Raw genomic sequence first — 26,160 nt, 5'->3', positions numbered from 1 at the left:
CCCACTTGAAATTTCGCAGCATCTCATTTGTCTTGTTGGCAGTATGGGGACACATGTTGTCATGCAGGAACAACACGCCTTTGGTGAGGAGTCCTGGTCGCTTCCGTTGAATGGCCTTATGAAGTTTCCTGAGGAGTCTGCATTTACGGTTTGTCCTTGAAGCTGGAATGCGGTGAGCAGTATGCCTTTGTGATCCCAGTCACCACCTGGTTCCGACAGCAGCCCAAATAATTTTATGCTGCTGGTTTTCAGGGGCTTGTGAAACAATGGGGCAAGTGCCTCAATGTAAAGGGAGATCATGTGGAGAAATAAAAGCATTTTTCAAATCAGTACTCTTTATCTGTTTAAGTTCTATATCCATTTGTAAGTTACTTATTGACTTACCTACATAGATGGTTCAGTAAGTCAGTGTTAGAGTAAATGTTGGCTGTCTTAAGAAAAACTTTAGGTTCACAAATACTTCTTTCTTAATATTTATAAATATTTTCAGGATAAACAATTCCAGAATAATGTGTATATTTTATTTCGGTCTGAGAGTCATTAGGACCTAACACATCACTTAGCAAACATTTATACTGTAAGATTATTTGGTGCACATACTGATGCATGATCTTCTTTTATGATCTGCTTTTAGGTCGGCTGCCACATTTCCTAGTCAGTCAACTGTGATGATATCAAAGAGTGCGTTATGGATCTGCTTGCTGTATTTCCAATACATATCTTTTAGAACTCACTGTATATACATAGAACACAAACTTGCAATCTTCCTCACACTAACAGCATACAAGACACCAACTTCTATATCACAGAGTGGAATTCTGTTTATAAGATGCTGATCTTCCGTAGTCCGATAAATGTTGTCTTACATGTTCAAGTATCAGAATAAAATCATAAAGAATGTCAATTCTGGATTGAGCTTGCCATGAACTGATTTGAGGTTCCAGTTACAGAAGTTACTAGATTTAGTATCTATAAACTGTGTACAGCTATGGTTTTGTAAGGAAGTACTTTGAATAATTCTGTTCTTGCAAGATAGTACAAAATTTGATATTTTTATATGAATATTATGCTACAAAGTATCAGAGAAAATTAAGAATAAAGTTTCCAGGGGTTCCAGTTCCTTACAGAAACACAATTCAGAATCTGTCAATGAAGCAGGAATAACTGACACGTTAACAGACATGAAATCATAACAGCGATAGTTCACAAAAGAAAAGCTGGATATAGAAGCTTGGATTAAATGTTCACCTTGTGAGCCTGTTAAGTGCCTTGCAAAAGAAATGAAAATATCAACAGTGATCAAGAGAACGTCAACAAGATCACTGAAAATACTACTTAAAAAAAATACAATTCACTCTTTGCAGCCAAATGAACCAGTATTTTCTATAATTGGTGTCTTCAATCAATGTATGGTAAAAATAATCCTGATTTGACACGAAGCTTCATTTTCTTTGGACATGTGGACACAAAACAATGAATGAACGTTTGATACCCATAAGTCCAATCCAAGATGTGGCAGCTGGGATTTTGTGTCACCAGAGTGTGAAGAGTACTGTTTTATTTAGATAGCATTAATTCTGAGAGCTATGTAATATAGATACTGGTGGGAGACTGGTAACTTTTGACCTATGGAGTTATCATGGTTTTTGGGCTTTTTGTGCTTCTATCCACATAGGCAGGATTGCAGAATCTATTTCTGGTGTAGACCACCCACAGGGTGATCATGAAAATAGCCAGTAAAGGGGACGTGGTGAAAGTTGCAATCTTCAGGCAAAAAAATGTGTATATAAATCCATACAAACAACCCTCTGAATGAGAGTTTGAATGAATCTGAAGACTGGTAGGTCACCCCTAGATCTGGGAAATGTTCGTCATATAAATACTTCCAATATCATTTATGGACCAAAAATACTAATTTTATTACACTGTAATACCTAAACAAGATATATGTATCCATGATAGGTAGACTGGCATAAATAACCATGTTCTTGAAGCAGCCCAAAACCAACTAATGCTACTACAAACAAAAACACTTGAATTTACACTTCACAGATGTGCTGCTCTTTAAATTTTTTTTTGTTTTAATTCGCTTAGTGGGGGGTGGAGTCCAACTAGGTCCACTCGGCACAGTGGCCACTGATTAGCCTACTGCAGCCTGCCCCGGGTGATTATGATGCTGGAGAATTTAGTGGAATGAAGATTGGCAGGCGAAACAGAAGTACTCAGAGAAAACCTGCCCCAGCACCACTTTGTCCACCACAAATCCCACTTGACCAGACCCAAGATCGAACACGGGTCGCCACGGTGGGAAGCCAGACACTAACCGCTTCAGCTATGGTGCAGCCTTGCTGCTCTTTATGTTCCAATGGTAAATTCAAACACAATAATGCAGCATAAACTGAAGGTGCACGAGGAGGAAGAGGAAGGAAAAATAAATATTTTTTTATGTCACTCTGTATTTTTATTTTTCAAGAAATCATTACCCTCTAAAGGTTTTAAAAGTTTACTTGTACCTAATTTGTTTAGCATGAAGATCTCCACAAGTGAGATCTGGTATTCATAATGATAACTACCCAAGACACAAAGATTACTGGATCTTGCAAAAGCACAGAATTTAGCTTAGTTTTTAAGCTATTGCTGCAAAGTAGAAAAAGAGGGGAAAGTTGATCAACAGCCTAAGTTATTTTAGATGCAACAGAGGGTGTATATAAATTATCTTTACAATTATACTTGTGAATAGAAACGAGGAAAAAACACAGATACACTGTTTGCGCATCATCTGCAACAGAAACTCTCTGATTTTGTTTTCAGTGTTACATACATTCAACATGGGCACCATTTGAGACATGTACAATGTCAAAGTGATATTCAAGCTCCAGCCATGTACCCTACAGCATGTCAGCATCAAGTGTTGCAACAGCAGTTTGAATTCTGTTCCACTGCAAGAATGAGCTCAGTTGTCATGAACCTGCAGAAGGCACAGTGCATGGAGTGGTTTATCAAGACAAAGTCAGATACACAGTATTATATTTAAGCATCCTGTTACATTCCACACTTCTATATATATAATATAAATTCTGTCGTAAATGTAACACTTTATTGTAGTTCCTGTCCCCCTTCTTTCACACTACATGCTTTGGCTGCAGCCAGCCATCATCAGGTGTATTTCACTTCATGTAGCTGTCACACTGCACTCAATATTAACATTTAAACTCCAGATATCAAATGTCCATTTCTCTGTTGTAAATTGACACCCGATATTCCAATGAACATTTGAAATCTGGAGTTTAAATGTTAATATTGAGTGCAGTGTGACAGCTACGTGAAGTGAAATACACCTGATGATGGCCAGTTGCGGCCATAATATATAGTGTGAAAGAAGTGGGACAAGAACTACAATAAAGTGTTACATTTATGACGGAGTTTATATTATATATATATCAGATACACAGGTCCAAAGACATTTCAGAACAATGCATCACAAAATGTCTATCAAGACCATCAATACCTGCTTGGTACAAACAGTGTAAGGAGAGTGGAAGTGTTTTGCATAAGAAAGGTGCAGAGTGTCCAGTGGTGTCTGATGAAAATTTTGAAAGATACAGAAAGTATGCTGCCCATGTAAATCGATTAGAGCTGAGGCACGTGAGATGCAAATGGCACATCAACAGTGCATTGGGTTTTATGAGAATGTTTGCGTCCATGTGCTACAAGTTGCAAGTGGTACAGGCAATTATGTCAGATAATAGAATAGCCCATAATCAATTTGCATCACAGACATTGGACAAAGATACATTCTCTGACGAGGCCACATTCCAAGTCTCATGGCAGGTAAACAAGCAAAACATGCATCTGGGAAGCAGAACACTCTCACACTAGCATGAAGCACATTACAGACAGCCCAAAGTTAACGTGTAGTATGGCCTGTTAAACAATAATTTGATTTGACCTCTTTTCTTTGCCAAAGCAACCAAACATTGAGAAATTACCTGGATATGCTAGAAAAATTTGCCTATCCAGTCACAGGAACTGCGGCTTGGTGTGTTCTTCCAGCAAGATTGTGCACCACCACACTGCCACACTGTACCTTGATTGTACATGTATCTCTTAATCAGCATTTCCCAAATCAATGGATTGGTCAAGCTGGCACCATCTCTTGGTCAGCATATCATACATACCTTATGATTTTTTTCCTGTGGGGATACATAAAGGGCTGTGTTTACAAGGCTCTGGTGGCCAGCTTAAACGATCTGAAGAACAGAATTCAGGGTGCTGTTTCAACAGCTGATGGTGACACAATGCAGTGTACAAAGATGGAGTTTCTGACACCAAATTGTCATGTGTTTCCTATGTGACGTGACAAATAACTTCATGCTGTTTTGGATCTAGCGAATTTATTGCACACTCACTCTTACACTTACACAGTTCACAATTTCATTGTCCCAATTACTTCTATTGCTGTAATCACTTCCAGGCTACAAATGTATTTGGTGACTGTCAGCCTTCAACTCACTGCGGTGGCTGCTACATTTTAACTACTCGTAATTCGTAAATGCCTCAATACTGAATCAACACTGATGAGTACTCTCATTATGTAGTTTCCGCCCTGACCACATAGAAAACGTGTTTACTGATTGCCTAGCAACAGTCTCTGCACGGACTCCCCTGTTGCACGATGTCACAGCCTAGCGGGGAGGGGTGTTTACCGAGCATTGTGTAATTATGGGATGAGTGGGGTATGTGACGTCACTCACACTTCCTGTTGCGCAATCCAAGCATTCACAGAGTTGTCGCCTAGCAATACACCAATACAATCCACAACTCTCACGTTGCGCGCATGCCCCGAGGCCTCTGTGGGTCAACAGTTCCTGCATAGAGCCAATACGCCACAATAGGTTCGATGTTGCATGATGACATTTTTTTGCTCAGGTCGTTTATCCACAGAATCCGTCCAAGTCCAAGGCTTCTTGAAAAATTTTGTAACAAGCTTATTTTTTACAGTGAGGAGTTGTTATATAACAAAATAAAAGTTGTCTGATTTTTAAGAGTGTTATGAATTTTTTAAAAATAGGCCTTCTCAGTGATCTACTAATGAAATATCAAACAAGACCCTGACTGGTACCTCAGTACAATGGACTTGACTCATGAACACATTTAGCTAATTTAATACATGTAAATATATGCTAATGATGTATATACATAGAGCTCATTCTTGATTTCTTGAAGTGTCTGTAATTTTAGTTATATTTGTAAACATAAGATGGGCTTGGAATCCAGATATCAATGTGGTTTTCATTCTTAGACACATTTCTAGTAAAAAAAAGAAGACTCCTCTTAGTGGGTGGTGGAGTCCAGCTGGGTCCACTCAGCATGGTGGCCACTGATTGGTCTATTGTACCTGCCCCAGGTGATTATGATGATGGAGAACTTGGTGGAATGAAGATTGGCAGGGGAAACTGAAGTACTCAGAAAAAACCCATCCCAGCACCACTTTGTCTACCACAAATCCCACTTGACCAGACCCAGGATCGAATCTGGGCCGCCACAGTGGGAAGCCAGCGACTAACTGCTTGAGTTATGGCATGGCCACCCATGTATGAACCTCAGATCTCACTTTTCCTACATGCCCTTGTGAACAGCTGGCTCAAGCACTGCCATTCTTCACTGAATCAATCAGATGGCAGACATCTTGAACTCTCACACAGCAGCTTGCATATGTGAGTATGTTATCATGTGAATAAATCATGGCATATCTGTACGGCATTAAGAATTCTCTATGTACACAACATATAATCAATGCCAGGGTAAGTTTGGAAATCAGGTTTCTGTAGACTTATATCTGTAAAAGTAGGGATTTTTATTATTCACATATATGGATTAAGAATGAATGAGAATTTTTAAGATTTTTGCTATCAGTTTAATTATGATCACAATTCTTTTTAATATTGTCACATTTTAGTGACCAGGATTGGGGTTTGGATTTAATGAACACTTAAGAATTATAACTACATAAGACTCTTACTAATTCATGTACACTGCTTCTCACTAAAGCACACTCTTTAAGTCTTCTCTGTTGGCTATGTCTTTTCAGTTGTTGCTCAGTTACAGCTCCCAGCAATCAATATTCTCCTCTCGTGTTTATGTTACAGGCTGGCTACCTTCTCACAGCCAGTCCTAAACTTGCCACTCACTGGTTGTGAATAACTACGGCTTGGCTGGAGGGCCTCATTATATAACATCGGCACAGACCACATAGAAAACATTCTTCAAAAAGTTCTATTGTTTCATGTGTATCATTGCTGTGATACTGCTTATTTAGCTGTTACCATGCACCTGACAACATAAATATGTTACAGTACTAATCAGCAGTGAGCAAGTAACTAAACCCATCTGTGTATGAATTGTACCCCCTAAATCAACAGACTAAATAGTCAGCATGCTCTGACCATAACCTAAGGGCTCTTTAACACATTGCGGACCGGACGGGCCATATGGCCCTCTACGTTTCCAAGCGTTGCGGACCGGGTGGGCCATATGGCCCTCTACGGTCACGTTATGTTGCAAAACGCTATATATCGCTGTGTGGCTTCTTTGAATCGTAACTACTGCATAGATGACCTCGGGAATGATTGCTGCCTTATCTAGTAACTCGACCAGAGTCATTTCCTGTCACAACCTAAACAAAATTGGCTTTGTTCTAATCCAAGCTTGCACGTATCAACCATGCAGCTACCAGTTCAACATGGCTCAGAGACGAAAGCAGTTGCGATCTCTCGGAGGACAGGAAATATTAGATATGTTCTCCGATGAGCTATCAGATTTGCCAACTGCTTCGTCTTCTGATAGCGAGGCCATTATCAGTGACAGTGACAGTGACGGGGGCCACAGGGCTGCCCAAAATGTGTCAAGTGAAAGTGAGAGCTCCGTTGAAAGTGCGAGTGTCGGGACAGCTACATGGGATAAAGTGGACAAAACCACCACTTTGGGAAAGTTTACTGGTGATCCGGGGGTGAAGCAGATGCCATCGGACCCAACGGACGTGTCTGAAGTTGCGTCACTGTTTTTTGGAGATAGTTTCTTTGACGGAAGGGGGACATTCTTCTTCAGTCCTGGAGGGATACTCGCGTTGTGAATATGGTTTCCACTATTCACAATTCGAGCATGGTCGATGTTCAAAGACGACACGGGCAAGTAAAGAAGCCTCTTTGTATTTCCGAGTATAATATGTTCATGAAAGGAGTTGATAGGGCCGACCAGTTCTTGGCCTATTATTCCCTTCCTAGGAAAACAGTAAAATGGACGAAGAAAGTTGCACTGTGGCTTATAAACTGTGCAATTTTCAATTCATTTACGGTTTTCAAAAAGGTGAACAGAAATTCTTCTTTGAAATACAAAGCATTTCTGTTGAAACTGGCAAAAGGTTGGGCTACTGATGTCAGGGTGGCGGCAGTACCTGCGTCAGACACAGATGTAGTGCGGCATGGGGCCATCTGTTCGCACCCGCCAGAGGCCTCAAGTAGACCCCCCTGGCCGACTCTCGGGTGATATGCGGAAACATATTCTCTTGAAAATTGTGAAGAGTGAATATTGCAAGAAGAAATACATTTCTAGGCAGTGCCATGTGCGCGCAGAGCACAAGAAGAGTAGAACTGTCTACATGTGCAACTTCTGCGTAATGCCTCTTCACAAAGGGGAATGTTTCCAGAGATATCACACATGCAAGCACTTCTAGGAGCTCTGGTAAGTGTTCTCCAAAAATTTCAGTTCATAAAATTAATTAGGAGAATTTATATTAATTTTTAAAGTGAACAGTGCACAAGTTAGGGTAGTAGGTTTAAAAACGTCGGTCCCCAGGGTGATTTAAATGTTTAAACCACCGGTCCGCAATGTGTTAAGACATGTGGGTAAAGGGGACTTTGGTTCAGTGTATCAACAAGATATTCATATTATTTTATTTTATGCAAATTAAAAAAAGAACATTATTGTACTTTACTTGATTATACTTACAACTGAAGACTACAGCTTTAAATTAAGAGGAACTTGCAGCTATGTTCCCTGGTTCAAATTTGTATAAATTGCAGATTCTTTAGACAGAAAAGTCCACCTGTAAAAAAAATATTTTCATACACATTATAGACACAATTAAAGGGTTGTTCATGTGGTGTAGTGATTAGACCGGATGTATTTCAGGGAATACTTAGTTATAATCTTGGCTTGGAAACTGGCTATCCTACATGAGATGCTCATAATTTTCTTAGTTTTAAAGACAGTAACTTTTACAGTCACCATGAGAACCTCAAATCTCTTAAGTATTCTTTGCAAAACACATCCTTCTTACTTCCTCATCTCAACATTTCCTGTCATATTCAATTCTGCCATCATTTACTATAATTTCTGTTTTCACTTTCTGATTTTCAACTATTGCTCAAGTCTCTGCTGGTCTGAAATTCTCAATTTCCTCATTCACGTTTATTACTCTGAATACTCTGTACTTAACAGTGTTATGACAGCTGCTGTACAATAATGTAAAATCTGCACCATCACCTAGTCCCCTAGTTCTGAACAGTACAGGGTCACACAATATCGTGTCATTCCATTTAGAGTTCTGTAATCATCAATATCTGACACTACAGCTAAATTTATTTTTTTACTTACCACATTATAATGAATGGAATAATATGTAACATAGCTGCAAACTGAAAAATGAATCCATGCTGATACTCTCTCATAATTGGATATAGACTATTAAATACAAGAGAACCAAGAAGGGTACATATATTCTCCACTGTTGCAACAAATGCATACATTTTACCTGTAACAAAAGTATTTTCATTTATTAGTACTTTTCTTCTGCTTGTTTCATTAGTATAAATGAATAATAATGGGTGAAATATGTAATATGAACACGAAAGATGATCAATCCATATAACGTTTTGGCACAAAAACCTGTGGGAAAGAGACCTCTTGAAAGATGTAGACTTAATTCATCTGGCTCAGGATATTGACCAGTGGCAGGCTCTTAGAAACTAGGTAGTAAACCTTCAGGTTTCATAAAATGTTGGAAGTTTGTGAGTAACTATTAAGTTTCAGGAAGGGCTCTACTCCATGGAGTTAGTACCTTAGAAAATAAATATTTTAATATTGTGATGGATTTGCTCAAGGCATTAAGCAGATGCTACCAGAAAAAACCTGTTGCTAGGTAAACACATTCCCAATGCAGTCAACAGTAGAATTTTGGTTGCTTAATAGTGAAAGTTTCAATAAGCATGTTTTCATGAGAATGGAATTTCCATGGATATTAGCTGGCCTATATAAGGAGCCATGGAGACTCTTCATTCATTCACTTGAGGACTTAGGCTTCAACATCATCGATGTGAGGCAACTGATGGCCAACTGAAGATCACCAAATGGACAAACCTACATGGAAACCCTCTTGTTATTCCTTGTTAGCTTAACAAGAAACGTAAAATCTCACGAGAAATTCAAGCTGAACAGCCTAACCATGTTATTATCAAGGTAGAATCATACAGAGCTCAAACCGGCCTCACACAGTGCTACAACTGCCAAAATGAGACAAGATTCGTTACCAAGCAATGACTAGTAAGCAGATGTTGAAGACTTTATTTTGTGTGTTATAGTTATAGTAATCTTCAGAGTGTTATAATTATTTGTAGTTATGACTTGTGAATGTCCAATAAATCTATTCATCTAATCCAGAACCCATTATTATAGTCACGCCAACAAGGAATACCAGGGGGTACCCAAAAGAAACCGAGCTTATTTTTTTAAACTTATTTATTCAAATTTTAAGCACAAACCTTCAATCCCCTTCAAAGTACTCTCCACTTACACTAATACACTTGTCTAGTCTTTTATTCCATTTTTCAAAACATTGTCTAAATTCATCTTTTGAGATGCTTGACAGCGCCTCCGCTGTTTTTTCCTTGCATGTCTCTTTTCATTTGAGGAAACAAAAAAAGTCACACGGGGCAAGGTCGGGTGAGGAACAGGGGTCATACCATTTTNAAACGGGAAAACCACTCAAACACTTGAGTTTTCCCCATAGCATCGTCCTTGTATGCCGTTTTTGACATTTCAAGAGTTTCTGTTCCACTTTTCCCGAGCAAAAAGCAGAATTTCACCGCCGCACGCTGTTCACGAAAATCAGCCATTGCAAAAACGACGATCACACAAAACAGTTGTCACTATAAACTCTGCCAAAACTAGTCCTTACCTTCTGAAGCAACGGTAGTCGGCTTATCGACTCAGGAATGTTAGCTCTATGCGCTCATAGTGGCAAAACGCTGTACTACAAAAGCTCTGCCCACAAAAAAATTAGTTCAGTTTCTTTTGGGTACCCCATCGTACGTGACAATATGCTCCATTATGTTTGAGACAGAACAGAAACTTACCTAATTCCCAAGTCTCAACTTGTTTCGACAGCAACGAGCGAAGAGAAGGTATACAAAAGGAACTCAACATAGACAAAAGTGGAACTGAAAACAGAAATTTTAATAATACTATACTGAAACTGAAAACAGTAGTATATTTTACTTATTTAAATCTTCACACTTAGCTTAATATAACATTTGGTGATGCATTCACTGTCCAAAAAAATAATCAAAGTGGCAATACTTTACAGACATTGTGACATACCAATTGCAAGCTGGTATGCAATTCCCTTTTTTGAACCCAATTTCAGTAAAACTATTATTCATATTCACTTGCAGGAAACAAAAATTACAGTAAAATCCATCTACATTCCCCAACGGCTCTACATTTATTAATTATCCCATCATTTGGCACTCTCAGCATCATAAATAACCAACTAAAAAAATATGGTATGTCATACCTTGCACAGACAACCTTACAGAAGAAAATCCCTTTGTGATGATGTCTGCATTTCCCACTGATGTATGACTACAAAAAGTTGAAAATGGAATCTAGTAATATTGTAATGATGATGTACCAGCCTATGTCACACTGACACGCCCTTGTTCCAATAGCAGATGCAACACATGAAACCTATTTACAAAAAGAGGTTACTTACCAGAAAACATCATTGTACTTGTTGTGCTAAATCCCAGTAGCACAAAGCCAGCTGCTTTGGAAATAATGCCAACAAGGCAGATTGCATGATCAGGTACTTTAAAATATTGTAATACAGGAGATCCTAAGATTAATGTGAGAGATCCCAAAGCATATTTCAAACCAAAATAGTAACTGAAGGTTTGGTAATTCCATTTCAAAGGTTTATCTTTAGTGTAGAGGTATGTGATGTCCAATTCACCTGCATGTTCATACAAAAAAAAAAAAAAACCCATTAGTAATGCCACTTCAGAGAGAAACAAAAATGTAAATCATATTCATGCTAATGATGAAATCACGGTTATTCATAGAAATTTATTTTCCATCCATAAAATCAAACAGCAATTTTGAACAAAAATAAACTACATAAAGAGGTTCATCACAATACATATTTGTTATTGACAACTATAAATGTGAACAAATATTTATATAATCTCTCTGTAACAGAGCTATCTATGTAACACAGGAAACCCTGGTCAGAGGGGATTTTGCATGCCTCAATGGACTTGATGCAACACTAATTCTGACACTGCTAATCAACAATACAGACATTACAATACATGGAATCATGAAATCTTGTAATGTACTAATGTACATCCTTGTAATGTACTAAATACATCAATTGCAACAGCATCAAATGGTAGGATGATAAGTGAATGTTACCCTGGAAAAGACACAGAAGGAGGCATGACCTAATCCAGGTACTAGAAAGTGAGTTATTAATATTTACTATACAGAACACACATTTAAAATAACAAACTGATACACTGAAACAATTTTCCTGTTAAGTATTAAAATTTCTGTAGACAAGGTGAAAAAGCAGATTTATAGTTTGGGTCAGCACAATGCCATGTTCTAGGGGAGTTTTTGAGCTGAAATACTTGTTTCTGATTAGTTCTGGTTTGATTTTATGAGGTTAAATTAAGTCGACTTGTGCACTTGTACGAACAAAATTAAGCTAATTTAAGATCCTCTAGCCTAAACTAGGGCAGAAAATTGAATCAGGAGTCAAAAAATACCCATGAACATAGAGTGATGTAGAACTTGTATTGTACACTGATCTTTAACAGAGAGATAATGTTTCAAGTCTTATTTGCATACCTGTGACAATGGTCATGATGATCAGACAGCATGCTAAGAAACACATCAAGTATGCTCTCTTGTAACCATCCCTGGGCCTGAAGCATGTTGTTAATGATTCTCTAACATGAAAAAGACTGCAATATGGGCTGTCTGTTTCAGTCCCCACAATGTCATGTACAAACAACAACACATATGCTATTATAATCGCATAAATCATGGAAATGCAGCCAAATACAACTGCATGACTTGAAACTGAAAGCAACCCGCCACCTGCAAATGGGCCAAACGTCCCTCCAATAAACGACATGGCTTCTAGAAGAGCCACTCGAGCAGTTCGGCTACCTTGAGAAGATATACTTGATACATAGCTGGTGACTGCCATGATGCAACTTACAAATCCTCCAAATATGCCTGATATACCACCTGCAATTATAATTGGCCATACTGGGCCACTTAAATTGTACAGTGACATCCATATAAACACAGATGTGCTAAGAAGACCTCCTATTGATGGCAACACTAGTGGAAGCTTCCTTCCAAAACGATCTCCCCACGAACCCAAGAAGTTTGCTGATATTATTGAAGGCAAAGCTAACGACACAGTTGAGCTTAATATCCACATTGATGCACCATTCTGCACTGTATCAAGACAAGCAGAGTATCTAGAATCATGCAGATTTTCACACACTGTGACATTGAATGTTGTTCTGCATACTTTCTCATAAACCAAGTCTTGAAAAATTCCATACTGCATATAAATAGCAAACATGTAAAACAACAGTACTGGTTCAACAGTAATATTCTTAACCCAGTTACAGCATGCCATTTCCAGCCTTCTAGTTATAAGCACTGAAAGTCTAATTATGGTGTGCTCCTGAACACTTTCACTATGATTGCTTCAATAACACATGCAATTCTTGCAATATAAAATTAGACTGTACAAACTAAAAATTAACATTGCGTCACACTTTATATTCTCCGCGTCCTTGACATATAATGTTCAGGTAACAATTATTGGTAAATATTTCAAAGTCGATTACTTCGTATGACGATTTATGTTCTCTTCCCGCAGTCTACACTTCAGAATGAAACCTTGTTCATTACCAGCACACATCCGGATCAAACTTCAAATGATAAAACTCTTGTCACATTTTCATGTACCCATCAACTACACAGTTTTGATGTTTACTTTGTACCGCAGATCACTTGCAGTTTTCACCAAAATATCCGACACAATATATATATTTGTTCATTTTTAGCAAAGGACACTAGCGGTCAATGACACGGTTTATCAATGTGTCACTGCTATATTTACACTTAAACAATACAATGTGTACAAGTTAGTTCCAAATACAAATATACAAAGTTTTCATTTGCATGCGTTAATTGAGCAAATTCCACAACAAACTATAATGCATACCTCGCGCCCGGCAAAAAATATGAAGTGTCCACGGATCACTAAATGAACAGATGGTAGCCAGGCAACATGCTTACCACCATCATGATTCAGCTAAGTAGATGCTTACAAATTCTTGCACATGTTGGCTGTAAAAAAGAAAAAATATACGTATTTCTAACAGTGAAAAGAGTAAGTCGTGTCTAACAACTGCAAAACTATGCATAGTAACTGATCACCGAAATTAATGCCAAAAGACTTTAGCATGTTTAAGCGGGTTAATCCATTGAACCAATGTTGCCAACGTCGCCAACAATAAAAAGAATCAAGTTATCACAGTTGTAGCAGACTGAGAAGTTATTACGTGTTTGTTTTGGGGTTTTCTATTTATTGCACAGTCGGAACTGAAATAACAGTACCAAATTGATGAATCACTATCTTTTAAAGCAACACATGCAGCTAATGTTACAATGACGTCTGTTCTGAAAGACAGAACATTCAGTTGTAGGTTAGTACTGCATGTGAAATAATTATTGTCATTTGTGTAATAATTTTTTTTTTTTTTGTTTATGTAGTAACACGCCTCCTCTAGCTGTAAAAGCTCTGTAACTGATTTTTCGGTATTCTTTTTTACTGTTCTCAGACAAAATATCCATTACTGTTGCACTTTGATTCTTGTACAGTTTACAATCCCTGAAGATGTGTTCCTTTGTTTGAAGCCAATCACATTTGCGTTCACCTGTGGATACAATGTTAAATTTACTTAAGCTTGCTTTAAGACTGGAGTGTCCTGCTCTCATGCGGTTTATTGACACAAAGGCACGGCGGTTCATTTTTATTTCATGGAACTACAGGGACGCGCTATTCCTATAGTACTTTTCAATGTAACTTTCACCTCTGCCCCTTTTGGTGTTTTGACAGTAACCGTGAAGCCCCTCTCTGCCTTACTTTTTCCACTTGGCTTTAAAATCTGCCACTGGTAATAGTATTTGACTGTCTATGCAATCTTTGTTGGATTACTTTGCCTCTGAGTCAGCTCTCTCATTAATTTCAGCTCTGCAGTGCCCTGGAATCAGAGAATTTGGATCTTTATCTCATGATTCCAGTCTTTCTATTTTGTCTTTAAGCATTAGAGTAATGTGTGATGTGTCAAAGTGTAGGATTAATAAGGGTTGATCAAAGGGGAAGCACAGTAGATCATTGAAGGCCATGGTGCAAGGGCCTGATTATTATGGCCCAACCCTCATTCATTCAATGTGTGATGTGCTGTTCTTTGTAGAAGTATTACTAATTCCTTTTAGCACACTTTGAGTCCCAGAAAAGCACACAGTTTTGCTCAAGGTCTATTTTTCTGACGATATCTGGTTTTTCATTAGTTGCTAGTACTTCTGCCATGAATGTGGATGCCATCTTAGCTATCCTGAACTTCCAGCTTATAACTATTAATACAGATCTTACATATGGTTTGTTCTGCATTTTTGAGCCATCTTTGGCAAAACATTGCTGGTTCTCATTTTTTCATGGAAATTTTGATTTTTTTAACCATAAGAAAGGTTATAGGATTTGAGCTTTACACAGCTCTACTTGCACCATGCTTCATGCTGGCTTCTTGCTTGGCTTGTTCTTTGGGCCTGAAGATGGAGGTGATAAAAGGGCGGTTCTTCCTTAGGGGCCGATGGGGCTCAGCACCCCTCAAATTTCACTACAATTTCATAACTTCATGTTATCAAATGATTTCCTTTTGTAATATTTTAATTTGTACTTTAGATGTACCTGGTAATGATTTTGTGGGGAATTGGACAAGTCTGAATGAAGCATGGGGCTGGGATCTCCAAGCCCAGTTGGAGTCACTTTATAGGAATCAACCTGCTGCGGTAGAACTGTTACAGTGTGGTAAAATGTAGAGGGGATGTCACGCATAAAACATTAACCATTGGGCTTGGGCTGGCTAGCCCCTTAGACATGGAACATGTTACAAGATGTGTGAACTGCACTGTATCAGTCAGGCTAGAGTTCAGATAGCTGCACGGGGAACTCCTCTAGAGTCATTAACTTCTCAAAGCAACGGAACTTTTATGACATGCACCACTCTCTGAAAGACTATTGGCCGAGATGGGGGTGAGAAGCATTTCAGAACTGAATGGTCAGTCTTACCATTTTTCCGTCATGAAAAAAAGAAAATGGTTGTTTATTTACAATAAGTTTATCAAAGTGAATTCGTATTAGGCCTGTTAGCCAAAGTCTGTAATAATTTATTTTATATCTTATTGGGTTTGATATGCAAGATTAATCAAATTTCGATTTCCACGAATTAAATATAGTGACTAGCCCCACCAAATAAGAAAGCTACGAGCCACCACTGGGGTGATATGTTCCTTCAAAACACTGGCTGTCTTTCAGCAGACTGCACCGCATTGTATTCCAGAAGATACATCTCTTCTTAGGAAAGCATTGTTGTACTTTTCCTGACTACACTTACAACTGACCACTACAGCTTTAAATTAGGCGGAATGTGTAATTGCCTTCTCTGTTTCAAATCTGTGTAAGTTGCAGATTCTTTGCACAGAAAAGTCAACCTAGAACAAAAAATTCATTCTATGCGCATTACAGACTCAGTTAGAGTTGTTCGTCAGTCAGTGTTCAGTTTCAGTAGCACCAAAACAATAAGCTCAATATCAAATTACAGCCATTTATGATTGTACTTTGTTTAGTGTTAAAATACACTGCTACAAAACAAACCCTTAAAGGGGGGGGGGGGTTTGCTGTATTATAAAGCTATAAAATTGACTAACTGCTGACATGCCGCATCCTTTAGGGTAAGCTCGGTCCTCAACAGGGATGTGAAACAGTTTGGAAAGAAACATCTCTTTGATGGTGATGAAGAAACCTGCTGGAATTCTGATCAGGTAACTTATCTGTTATTCTTTACTTAAATGGAAGGCAGAAAGTGTACAGTATTTTCTTCATGTATTGGAGGAAATGACTGACAGAAGAGAGTTTAAGATTTGAAAGACCCCATGTTAGCCTGCTTATGTCACCATAACAGATTACACAGAAATATATGATTATGGTGAATGTTGATATTACAAGGTTAGTAAAATTGAATTTTACTTTAAATGGCCATTGACACATCATCAGAAATGAATAATGTCTTTTAAAAACGAGTTTTAATGAATATTAGTAGCTTTCAGTGTTTTGTGAATTAAAATTGTTTTTAATAAATAGTGGTTACCTATGAAGTTGTGTTGGTGGTCAGTCAAAGTAAAATATAATTTTATAAAGTCTGCAATTACTAAACACAACAGCATGAAGAATTTAAAAAATGTTAATATACCAGCATGTTCATATTTTTCCACTCATTTGCTTTATAAATTTGTAGTATTTGAAATATTTAGTACAGAATTCCTTACATTTTGTTACAATATGTTGACAAATCTGCCAAGAAGAAGATATAACTCTTTAAGATGTCATTAGTAATATTCTGATAAGCTGTTCTTTGAAGAATGTGGTAAGTGAATTTGAGCTTAATGTGAAGTTTCGTTAATACTTAATTCCTTTCATTTAAACATCGTAATACAAAGAGTTATTGAGATCAAATTTGCAGACAGACCATCTCAATTCATTTCTTCATTTTGTTCTTATACTTATTCCATATAGTTATCATTATCAGTTTTTAACAGGGATCACCACAATGGATTGCACTTGATCTGCAGAAAGAAGAAACAGTAAATGCATTTCACATTCAATTTCAAGGTGGTTTTGTTGGCCAGAATTGCCATCTAGAAGCTGGACCTGAAGATGGATCATTGGAAGTAGTTGATCATTTTTATCCTGATGATATTAATTCTTTGCAAGTATTCAAATTAAGGGAACCTGTTTCTGCTAAAAAGCTGCGGTTTGTTTTTAATGGAAGCACAGACTTCTTTGGTAGAATAGTAATCTATAAGTTAGAAATCCTAAGTCCAACATGATAATGAAATAAAAATGTGTATATTATATTTCCAACATTTTAATACCAGGAAAAATTAAACAACATGCCTTAACACATAGGTATTGCAGGAAATAAAAGTGTGTATGGTTATCGGTGAGGTAAGTTCAGCTATTGTGATTTTTGTTAAGTTGTGTTTCAAATTGAAATATGTTGGCACAAAATACGATGGGGTACCCAAAAGAAACCGAACTAATTTTTTTGTGGGCAGAGCTTTTGTAGTACCGCGTTTTGCCGCTATGAGCGCATAGAGCTAACATTCCTGAGTCGATAAGCCGACTACTGTTGCTTCAGAAGGTAAGGACTAGTTTTTGCAGAGTTTATAGTGACAACTGTTTTGTGTGATCATCGTTTTTGCAATGGCTGATTTTCGTGAACAGCGTGTGGCAGTGAAATTCTGCTTTTTGCTCGAGTAAAGTGGAACAGAAACTCTTGAAATGTTGAAATGTTAAAAACGGCGTACAAGGACGATGCTATGGGGAAAACTCAAGTGTTTGAGTGGTTTTCCCATTTCAAAAATGGTGAAATGTCAATTGATGAGAAACCTCGTTCTGGTCGTCCTTCCACGGCCCGAACACATGAAAATGTTTAAAGAATTCGTGAAATCATCAAGGAAGATCGATGACGGACCATTGAAGAAATTGTGGAGCTGTCGGGAGTGACTTGGAGCTCAGTTCAGCGAATTTTGACAGAAGATTTGGGAATGAAAAGGGTGGTTGCGAATTTCGTGCCACGACTGCTGACTGCTGAACAAAAACAAGGTCGCGTGGAAGCATGCTGTGCTTTGAAAGAAGAGTACCGAAATGATGAACACTTTTTTTTTTGTTTCCTCGAATGAAAAGAGACATGAAAGGAAAGCGTTTTGCTGATGTTGCTGAGGTGAAGGAAAAAACGACGGAGGCGCTGTCAAGCATCTCAAAAGATGAATTTAGACAATGTTTTGAAAAATGGAATAATAGACTAGACAAGTGTGTTAGTGTAAGTGGAGAGTACTTTGAAGGGGATTGAAGGTTTGTGCTTAAAATTTGAATAAATAAGTTTAAAAAAAATAAGTTCGGTTTCTTTTGGGTACCCCCTCGTATTCGCAGAATTTTTTTATAAAACTGCATACAAATGGTTAGTTAACATTAATTGAAAATCCCTTCTTAAAACATGACATGGTGTTGGTTTAAAGTCACATCAGTATTTATGATTATTTGCACCTGGAGGACATTCAAATTGCAAGATTCATTATTTATCCCAATATAAAATGTAATACAGTTGTATATTTGGCAGGTTGTAGAGGAGACCGTGTAGTTGTGAATAACAGTGAAAAATTAAACACCGATGAATGGTGCATTAATGTGATATTGTGACAAGTTGTATAAGGGCCTGTGAGACTGGAAAATGACAACTTGAATAAAGTGACTCAATCAGATGTGTGAAATAGTATCCTTTATGTAGACCTGACACTCCTTATGTGGTTAAGGTTTGCCATAATGTTGAGACAAATTACAGCTATCATCACCAAAGATACTTACTTCACAGTGTGCTATGAGGATGGGAGATATGACATTCTTCATCATAAATGGACATTTCTACAGGATATGTAAAACAGTAAGAAATACATCACACTGTTTACAAACAGGTGCCAATTCGTCACACAACAGACGTCCATATTTTAGTGGAATGTGCTCAGGCTGAAGCTGTGTGAGCCTGACTTCCTCCTTACTGATGCAGTTGCATATATGGTTTCACTACTTGCAATTTATTGTTATGTGTATGTGTGTACTCATCTTGCCAATATGAGGCTATAATATAAAGAAGATAAGCACAAACAACATTTCCTTCAGCATGCTCAGATGTCATTTCTCCATGCAAAGCTTGGGAGCTTCGTTGCCAGGCTGGTCCAGATGGCAAGTGCCAAGAAATAGGGAATTGCTTTTCCTGCTTTACACAAGTGTGACACTTAGCAGAGGATCACAGTTACAGTCAGATGGTCTGGTGTGTATCATGAGGACTCTGCAAGCCATTGCAAAGGTGGATATCATGGATACTGGTGACAGATGAGATGTGGCATACAGTTAGGCTCTATACTTGTACATATATGCTGCTAAGACTGTAGAGGTAGTAGGAGAAAACCTGGTCTTCATATGCAAAGGCATACTGAGTTGAACCTGCAACAAATGATCCATCAGTGTATTCAGGATATGTAGAAGAGTTCCATAAAATACTGGTGGCAGGTAGCAGCTATTGTTTTGTCCATCATGTGTCAGGTCTCTCAAAGGTCACAAGTCTGATGCCGATATGCTAGGGCAGAATTAGAGAGTCGGAATTGGCTATTACTGGCTAGTCAGACAGAATGAATGTTAGTTTGTTCAAAATAATATTTTATGTTAAAAGTAAACAGTGACCAAGGATGTTCCTTCCAGAAAGGATGACCATCAAGCAAAAGATGAGATCAGCGCTGTACTAATTTTGAGTTCATGTTAAATGGGTGGCATGAGATGATAGAACCAAAGATTGTGGATGGATAGGGGATGGTCTTCCAGTTTGGGGGTTTGGGCATGGAGATAAGAAGGCTTTACCATAGTACACAGTGGTGTTAACAGATTATCACAAAGGGCCTTTGACATTAAAGGAAGGAAACAACAATGAGGAACTCAATTTGTGAACACCTGATATGTTAAATTGGGTGGGTGGGGGCTCATATCATGCGCAGTGTAAATAAACATACAGGGTGTTTCACGACTTTAGGGCATAACTGCGGGAGGTGATTTCCTACGTCTTTATGATCAAAAAAGTTCATATAAACATGTGTCCGATTTTGGACGGTTACGGAGTTATGACCGTTTTTTCATTCCCGTACACGCCCTCGTATGAACCAAGTCTGTCAGCTGTCGGGTCGCTATCTTTAGCCAGCTACAGACAGAGCGTTCTCGTTATGTCGACACTTGAGATGTACCTAAGGCGGGGAGGGTTGGTATGTCCGGCGCGGTTCACAACCGAGCGGCAGCCTGTGTTGCGGCCGGCGGTGGCATTTTCGAAAATCAGCTTTAAGCACCAATAAATTAAAATTAAAGGTAATTTCACGAAGTTAACTTCACACTCATACTTTAAATGAATCACGTATAATGTTGGTTTATTATTTTGTTCCGTTTATTGTCAGTAATCGTTACCTTCTATTCTGAGTTTAAAACTGTCATAACTCCATAACCGTCCAAAATCGGACACATGTTTATATAAACTTTTTTGATCACAAAGACCTAGGAAATCACCTCCTGCAGTTATGCCCTAAAGTCGTGAAACATCCTGTATATAGCAGGTATTGATCAGAAAGTCCAAACCACTTAGGAGACTTAGGAGTAGAAAATAGGCCAATATCAGGATGAATGAATGGGGCTTTATATCTGAACTGCATTCGAGAAATTAGCATTTTTTTCTTATTCTCTTCATTATTGACAATCAGATTGTACAATCTGTAAGTCAATGTGCTGATTGGTGTACAATTTCATAACTATTTATTGTACACTTCATGGCGTGTGCGGGATAAACATCCAGTGATGTTTTCCTCATTGAATTAATTTAACATGCCTCAAGAACAGGGTTGCAAGGACATTTGTAAGCATGGTGAAACATGTTTCGTTTCCATAACGGATTTATTCTTTCTGTCGTTATGATATCAACGTCTAGAACATTTTGAAGGCCATCTTTTAGTTCAGGGTATAGCAGGCATCCCTAACGCTGCCCACAACCATACCTAAAGCTCTAGGCACAACACATACTCATTCTTTAAACTTTTTACATAATCAAAATACAGCAATTTGTATGGTTGTTTTACTATTATAGAAATGCCGTATCTAAAGTCTCGTGCCTGTATTTTTAGTGGAATCTTATATTAGCTTCTATTGTCGAAATAATATAATTACCCCCTTCCCACTAGCAAAACAAATCAAGTACAACAGATCTTCCAGTAGGTGGCACTATTAAAAGTATTGCTTGCTCCTGCCATCTGTGACAAATATTGTAAGTACGAAGTGACAGGAATAATTGTATAAATAGACGTCTGCTTTTCGCAGAGGAATGAAAAATTCCTCGATTTGCCCTAATTCATTACACCCAAACTTCGAAACTTTCTAAATCCCTAATTTATGGGAGGCTCTTATAGTCTATCTCATTCTAGAGAAAAACATTTCTTATTAGAATTCCAATCAGAGTGAAATTGTTTAGACGGAAGTAAAGTGTAGGAAGCTTTCTTATAATAAATGTTTAGCAGTAACATCTGTTCTATTCCAGAACAACGTTTTAGTATTGCCTCACTAATTAAGCAGCTGTGTGTAGAGAGTAGGGATATAACTTATTCTACAGGTTACATCAAGAAAGCAATGCTATTCTCAAGAAGTGATGAAGGAATTCATGTCATTGGAGTTAGTAACAGTCTTGGCGGGCAACGTGTCAAAAGAATTTTTCAGAATTGTCGTACTTAAAATTCTGATCAGAAAAGATGACCTCATCAGTGGAAAGTTAAGTTCCCTGGTCTGTGTCATACCTCAGAATTTCCCGAACAAAATACAGGTAAATTGGGAGGTAAAAGTAAAGGTGTCCCTGTAAAAGGGCGTGGAGGCCCATAGGGTTGTGAGATGTGGAGGTTCGCACATTTGCTAGAAAATCGGCTCATAGATGGGGGCAAGATTGTCAGCCTTACGCTCCGGCCGCCCTTTACCCCCAAGAATATTCCTGGTACTTATTTCTGTTAGAGGCTGAGTCGACCCCTGGACCATAGTGCGGCTGGAAGGATTAGGTCAATTGAAAAAATCCAATGACCTCATCGGGACTTTAACCCGCGACCTTCCGGCTTGTAGCATAGTGCCTCAACCAACTTGGGAGGTAACTGAACAAAATTATATCGTAAATTTAAAGCGGCGTACTATTCCGGAGAAAATCTGTAATAATTACGGCCGGTATTATGACCTATATCGAAAGAAGTAAGTAAAAATAAAAGTAAAGCTATCACTGTAACGGGCCGTTAAGGCCCATAGGGTTGTGAGATGTTGAGGGTCCCACATTATCTAGACAGTCGGCTCAAAGATGGCGGTAAGGTTGTCAGCCTTACGCGCCGGCCGCGCTTTACTCCCCAGGAAAATTATTTAATTAATTCCTGCTACTCATGTCTGTTAGAGGCTGAGTGAACCCCAGGGGCATAGCGCAGCTGGAAGGGTTAGATTAATTGAAAAAAAAATCCAATGACCTCATCGGGACTTGAACCCGGCTTGTAGCATAGCCCCTCAACCAACTACGCTACCGCGTTCCCCTATCGGAAAAAGTATCTGAACCAAATATAGCTTGTTCGTTTCTTGTGTGATAAAAGTTAATCCTTCTTTAAAATAATTCACTTACTTTTCAGATTGTCATTATACGGATTTCACCATATTAAAAGCAATGTCGAATTCGTCTTTTTTACATGTCGCGTCAATAAGAAATGACATCACAAATATTTACTTGTCCTGCGGATTTTAAACGAACCTTACAATAAATAAATGCAAGTAGCCTGAGCCCTAAATTGTGTCGTATGTACCAATTAAGTGAGAATGTTATACAGTATATTTATACAGAATTATAGGCTGTCTTTGAAGTGGATAAATAGCTGATGTGCTGTATCATTGCATTGCCAGCGTTTCTCCATTATCTGACAAATGCAGAGCTTCAGTTTAGTCCTCTATCGGAAACTTTCTCTATATATGGAATTAACCTTGAAAGAAGTACGTTGGATAAGATTTACGAGAACTTGGAAAGAACAGAAAACACCGGGTGTCCTAAAAGTCGCTATACCGAGGCAGTGAAGTGTTTAAGTATGATTATTTCATTTGCGTTCGGATTTCTATATGCAACAGGTGGTAACACTGAGGCTACACTGGCGCTTGTTTCTATCGGCTGTTGCGTTATTCCCGTATTTACTTCATTTGCGTTTGGTTGTACACAAAGCATTTGGAACGTGAGTATAATCTCTTTCAGGCGACTTTTAGGACACTCTGTATTTCTGCGGCTAATAAATAACAAGTGAATTCTTCTGGTTTAAAGTTAAGAGATATCTAAGCAACTGATAGCGTATTTACCTATCGGTCATTGTCCCACTCTTCTCGCTATGTAATTTTATTATTCTATCTCCAAACTGACCCTGACAACAAGAATCCTTGCAAAGTCCAATGAACCAGTCCCAAGAAATTCTAGGCGGTAATACTAGTCATTTCTTCTTTTCATCTTCTGATGAATATCTTCAGATATTTGGGAACAACGATAACAGATCGAAACCTGATTCAGGAGAAAATTAAGAGGAGATTGAACTCGGGTAACGCTTGCTACCATTCAGTTCAGAACCTCTTGTCTTCTCGTCTGCTGTCCAAAACCATAAAGATTAGAATATACAAAACTATAATTTTGCCTGTAGTTCTGTATGGGTGTGAAACTTGGTCTCTGACATTAAGGGAGGAACATAGTCCGAGGGTGTTTGAGTACAGGGTGTTGAGGCGAATATTTGGACCGAAGAGGGATGACATGACAGGAGGTTGGAGAAAGCTGCATATTGAAGAGCTTCATAACTTGTACTCTTCAATTATAATTACATTGAGCAAGTCAAGGAGGATGAGGTGGGCAGGGCATGTAGCACGAATTAGGGAGAAGAGGAATGCGTATATGACATTGGTTGGAAAGCCAGAAGGAAAGAGACCGCTGGAACGACCAAGGCGTTGGTGGGTGGACAATATTAAAATGGATCTTAGAGAGATAGGATGGGATGGTATGTACTGGATTGTTCTCGGTCAGGATATGGACTAGTGTAGGGCTCTTGCGCTGGAACGACCAAGGCGTTGGTGGGTGGACAATATTAAAATGGATCTTAAAGAGATAGGATGGGATGGTATGTATTGGATTGTTCTCGGTCAGGATATGGACTAGTGTAGGGCTCTTGCGAACACGGTAATGAACCTTCGAGTTCCTTAAAATGTTCTTGAGTAGCTGCAGATTTGACGGCTTCTCAAAAAGGGCTCATCTCAATAAGTAAGTAAGTGACCCTGTTTTAACTGCAGATGTTATAGAGCTTTGAATAATATCAGAAGATTACAACGAATGGTGAGAATTTAAAGAGATGTGATGAGCAGTTAACATTCTACAAAGGGTTATAGAACTTGCTCCTGGAGAGGCTGACGGAAACCATGGCAATCGTTAGACAAGAGAGACGGCAACGCTTCCGAAATTCGAACGGAGTGCCTCTTGAACACAAATTTAGAGCGCTACAACTCATCATTTTTATGACAGAGGACGATAATCGTGAAATCTCTTCTCTTTTTGCTTCATTAATTCACGGCACTCAACTTCACCGCTGCGTGCAAGGAAAGGGAATTTACAGAAGAAGGAAGTGCTCATGCCATGAATACATACGGAGACCTGGAGTTAAGAAGTCGCGCATTTTGAACAAAGAAAACTGGACGGAAGTGAGTGCTCAGTGTCATGTTCCGGCAACTTTAAGATTTGCGAGTGTATTTTAATACTGGGCTTTACAAATCCTAGGTTTTATTTTACATGAGAATGAAAATAAATTTTATCGAGTTCCTCAAAAAAGAGCTCATCATACATGACATAAAATATTGTGGCTTATAGACCCCTTGCTAAGCTGTGACTCTGTAAACAACGACAGTTTCTGGTCAACGACTCCCTAAACATGTTTCCGCTGCAACGAATACGCACGCGGCAGCAGTTGCTATTGGAAACGGGGCGTTTCTACGTGGCCCGTGCTGAGATATTATAAACAAGGGACAAAGTCAGTTGTTAGGCAGTTCTGCACGGGAGGATGTGAAGATAGAACCTGAGAGCGTTAAGCTGAAGAATCTCCACTGTTATAAGCCGTTTCCTGGGGACGGCTGGTGAAGACACAGCTGGAAATGGCTTGGGGTATGCTGTGGAGTTTTGTGAATTGTGGAGATTAGCGGTGGGGCTGTAACCGCTTATATTTCAGAACGGTTTGTATAAGTGGATTATACTGAAATTACATTGTTGACTTCAGTAGCAAATTTTGTCAGAAATCGTTGTAAGTGGAAAGAAGTAACATAACACGTGGACAGGCTTAAAACCGATACACCGAAAACTTTATGTTCAGTTACTTTTTTCGTGCGTAGAAGGCAAAAGAGCGTTACGAATTTTCTGTCCAATTAAGAAAACTTCCAATGGAACCGAAACTGTGAATGCAAGACACTGCGTTATCTTTTCTACGTGTGGTCAAGAATTACAGAAAGAATTTTATTCTAGTTCATTATGGATCGGAGGGATTAATAGTTAAAAATACGATCAATACAAATAATTTAATATTTCGTCAAATACTCAAATGAGACACTTTCACAAATATCCAATAAATCCAGGAATAAAATATCTACAGATACGGCGGATTACGTCAAAGTCAGCTCTGGGTTATCATTCCGCGTCGATGCAATTATCTGCATTAAACTTGTTGAGGTTCTCAAATAAGTTCAACATGAACTGACACCGCTCTACATAAACCGACTTCTTTCGATACAAATTATTAAATATACTACTTTATTCATTGAAATTTGAATGACTAGTTCTTCAGTTACAAGAT

General features: G+C 38.4%; 2 protein-coding genes across 6 annotated transcripts in view; one reads left to right on the top strand and one right to left on the bottom strand.

Annotated features, from left to right (window-relative positions):
- Window positions 1-5,894: 5,894 nt before the first annotated feature.
- LOC111870046 (proton-coupled folate transporter) overlaps window positions 5,895-26,160 on the bottom strand; it is a 78,246-nt gene continuing 57,980 nt past the window's right edge. For 2 of the 5 annotated variants that reach the window (XM_023861999.2, XM_023862002.2), the window contains exons 2-7: window positions 12,190-13,716; window positions 11,051-11,290; window positions 10,413-10,496; window positions 8,656-8,812; window positions 8,008-8,104; window positions 5,895-6,333 (exon numbers count right to left, since the gene is read on the bottom strand). In XM_023861999.2, coding sequence (XP_023717767.1) covers window positions 8,047-8,104; window positions 8,656-8,812; window positions 10,413-10,496; window positions 11,051-11,290; window positions 12,190-12,997 — 1,347 coding nt within the window. In that variant the 5' untranslated portion in view covers window positions 12,998-13,716 and the 3' untranslated portion in view covers window positions 5,895-6,333; window positions 8,008-8,046. Of the gene's footprint in view, window positions 6,334-8,007; window positions 8,105-8,655; window positions 8,813-10,412; window positions 10,497-11,050; window positions 11,291-12,189; window positions 13,717-14,462; window positions 16,450-19,075; window positions 19,712-26,160 lie in introns of those variants that run through there. The other 3 variants (XM_023862001.2, XM_033753658.1, XM_023862004.2) reach the window with 3 other exon arrangements.
- Window positions 13,812-17,769, top strand: LOC111870047 (nuclear receptor 2C2-associated protein). The gene is made up of 3 exons (XM_023862005.2): window positions 13,812-14,075; window positions 16,383-16,473; window positions 17,248-17,769. The coding sequence occupies exons 1-3, from the start codon at window positions 14,038-14,040 to the stop codon at window positions 17,536-17,538; spliced, it is 420 nt and encodes a 139-aa protein (XP_023717773.1). The 5' UTR covers window positions 13,812-14,037; the 3' UTR covers window positions 17,539-17,769.

The sequence above is a fragment of the Cryptotermes secundus genome, unplaced genomic scaffold (assembly GCF_002891405.2).
Source record: "Cryptotermes secundus unplaced genomic scaffold, Csec_1.0 scaffold165, whole genome shotgun sequence".
In the NCBI taxonomy this organism is placed as follows: Eukaryota; Metazoa; Arthropoda; class Insecta; order Blattodea; family Kalotermitidae; genus Cryptotermes; species Cryptotermes secundus.
Note: the sequence above shows the minus strand (reverse complement) of the source record. Positions and strands in the feature narration are given on the sequence as shown.

Excerpts from the sequence above, each read along its gene's own strand:
- LOC111870047 (XM_023862005.2), top strand. The coding sequence starts at position 14,038 with ATGACGTCTGTTCTGAAAGACAGAACATTCAGTTGTAG. Across the intron at positions 14,076-16,382 it reads GACAGAACATTCAGTTGTAG|GGTAAGCTCGGTCCTCAACA; the intron begins GTTAGTACTGCA and ends CGCATCCTTTAG. Across the intron at positions 16,474-17,247 it reads CCTGCTGGAATTCTGATCAG|GGATCACCACAATGGATTGC; the intron begins GTAACTTATCTG and ends AGTTTTTAACAG.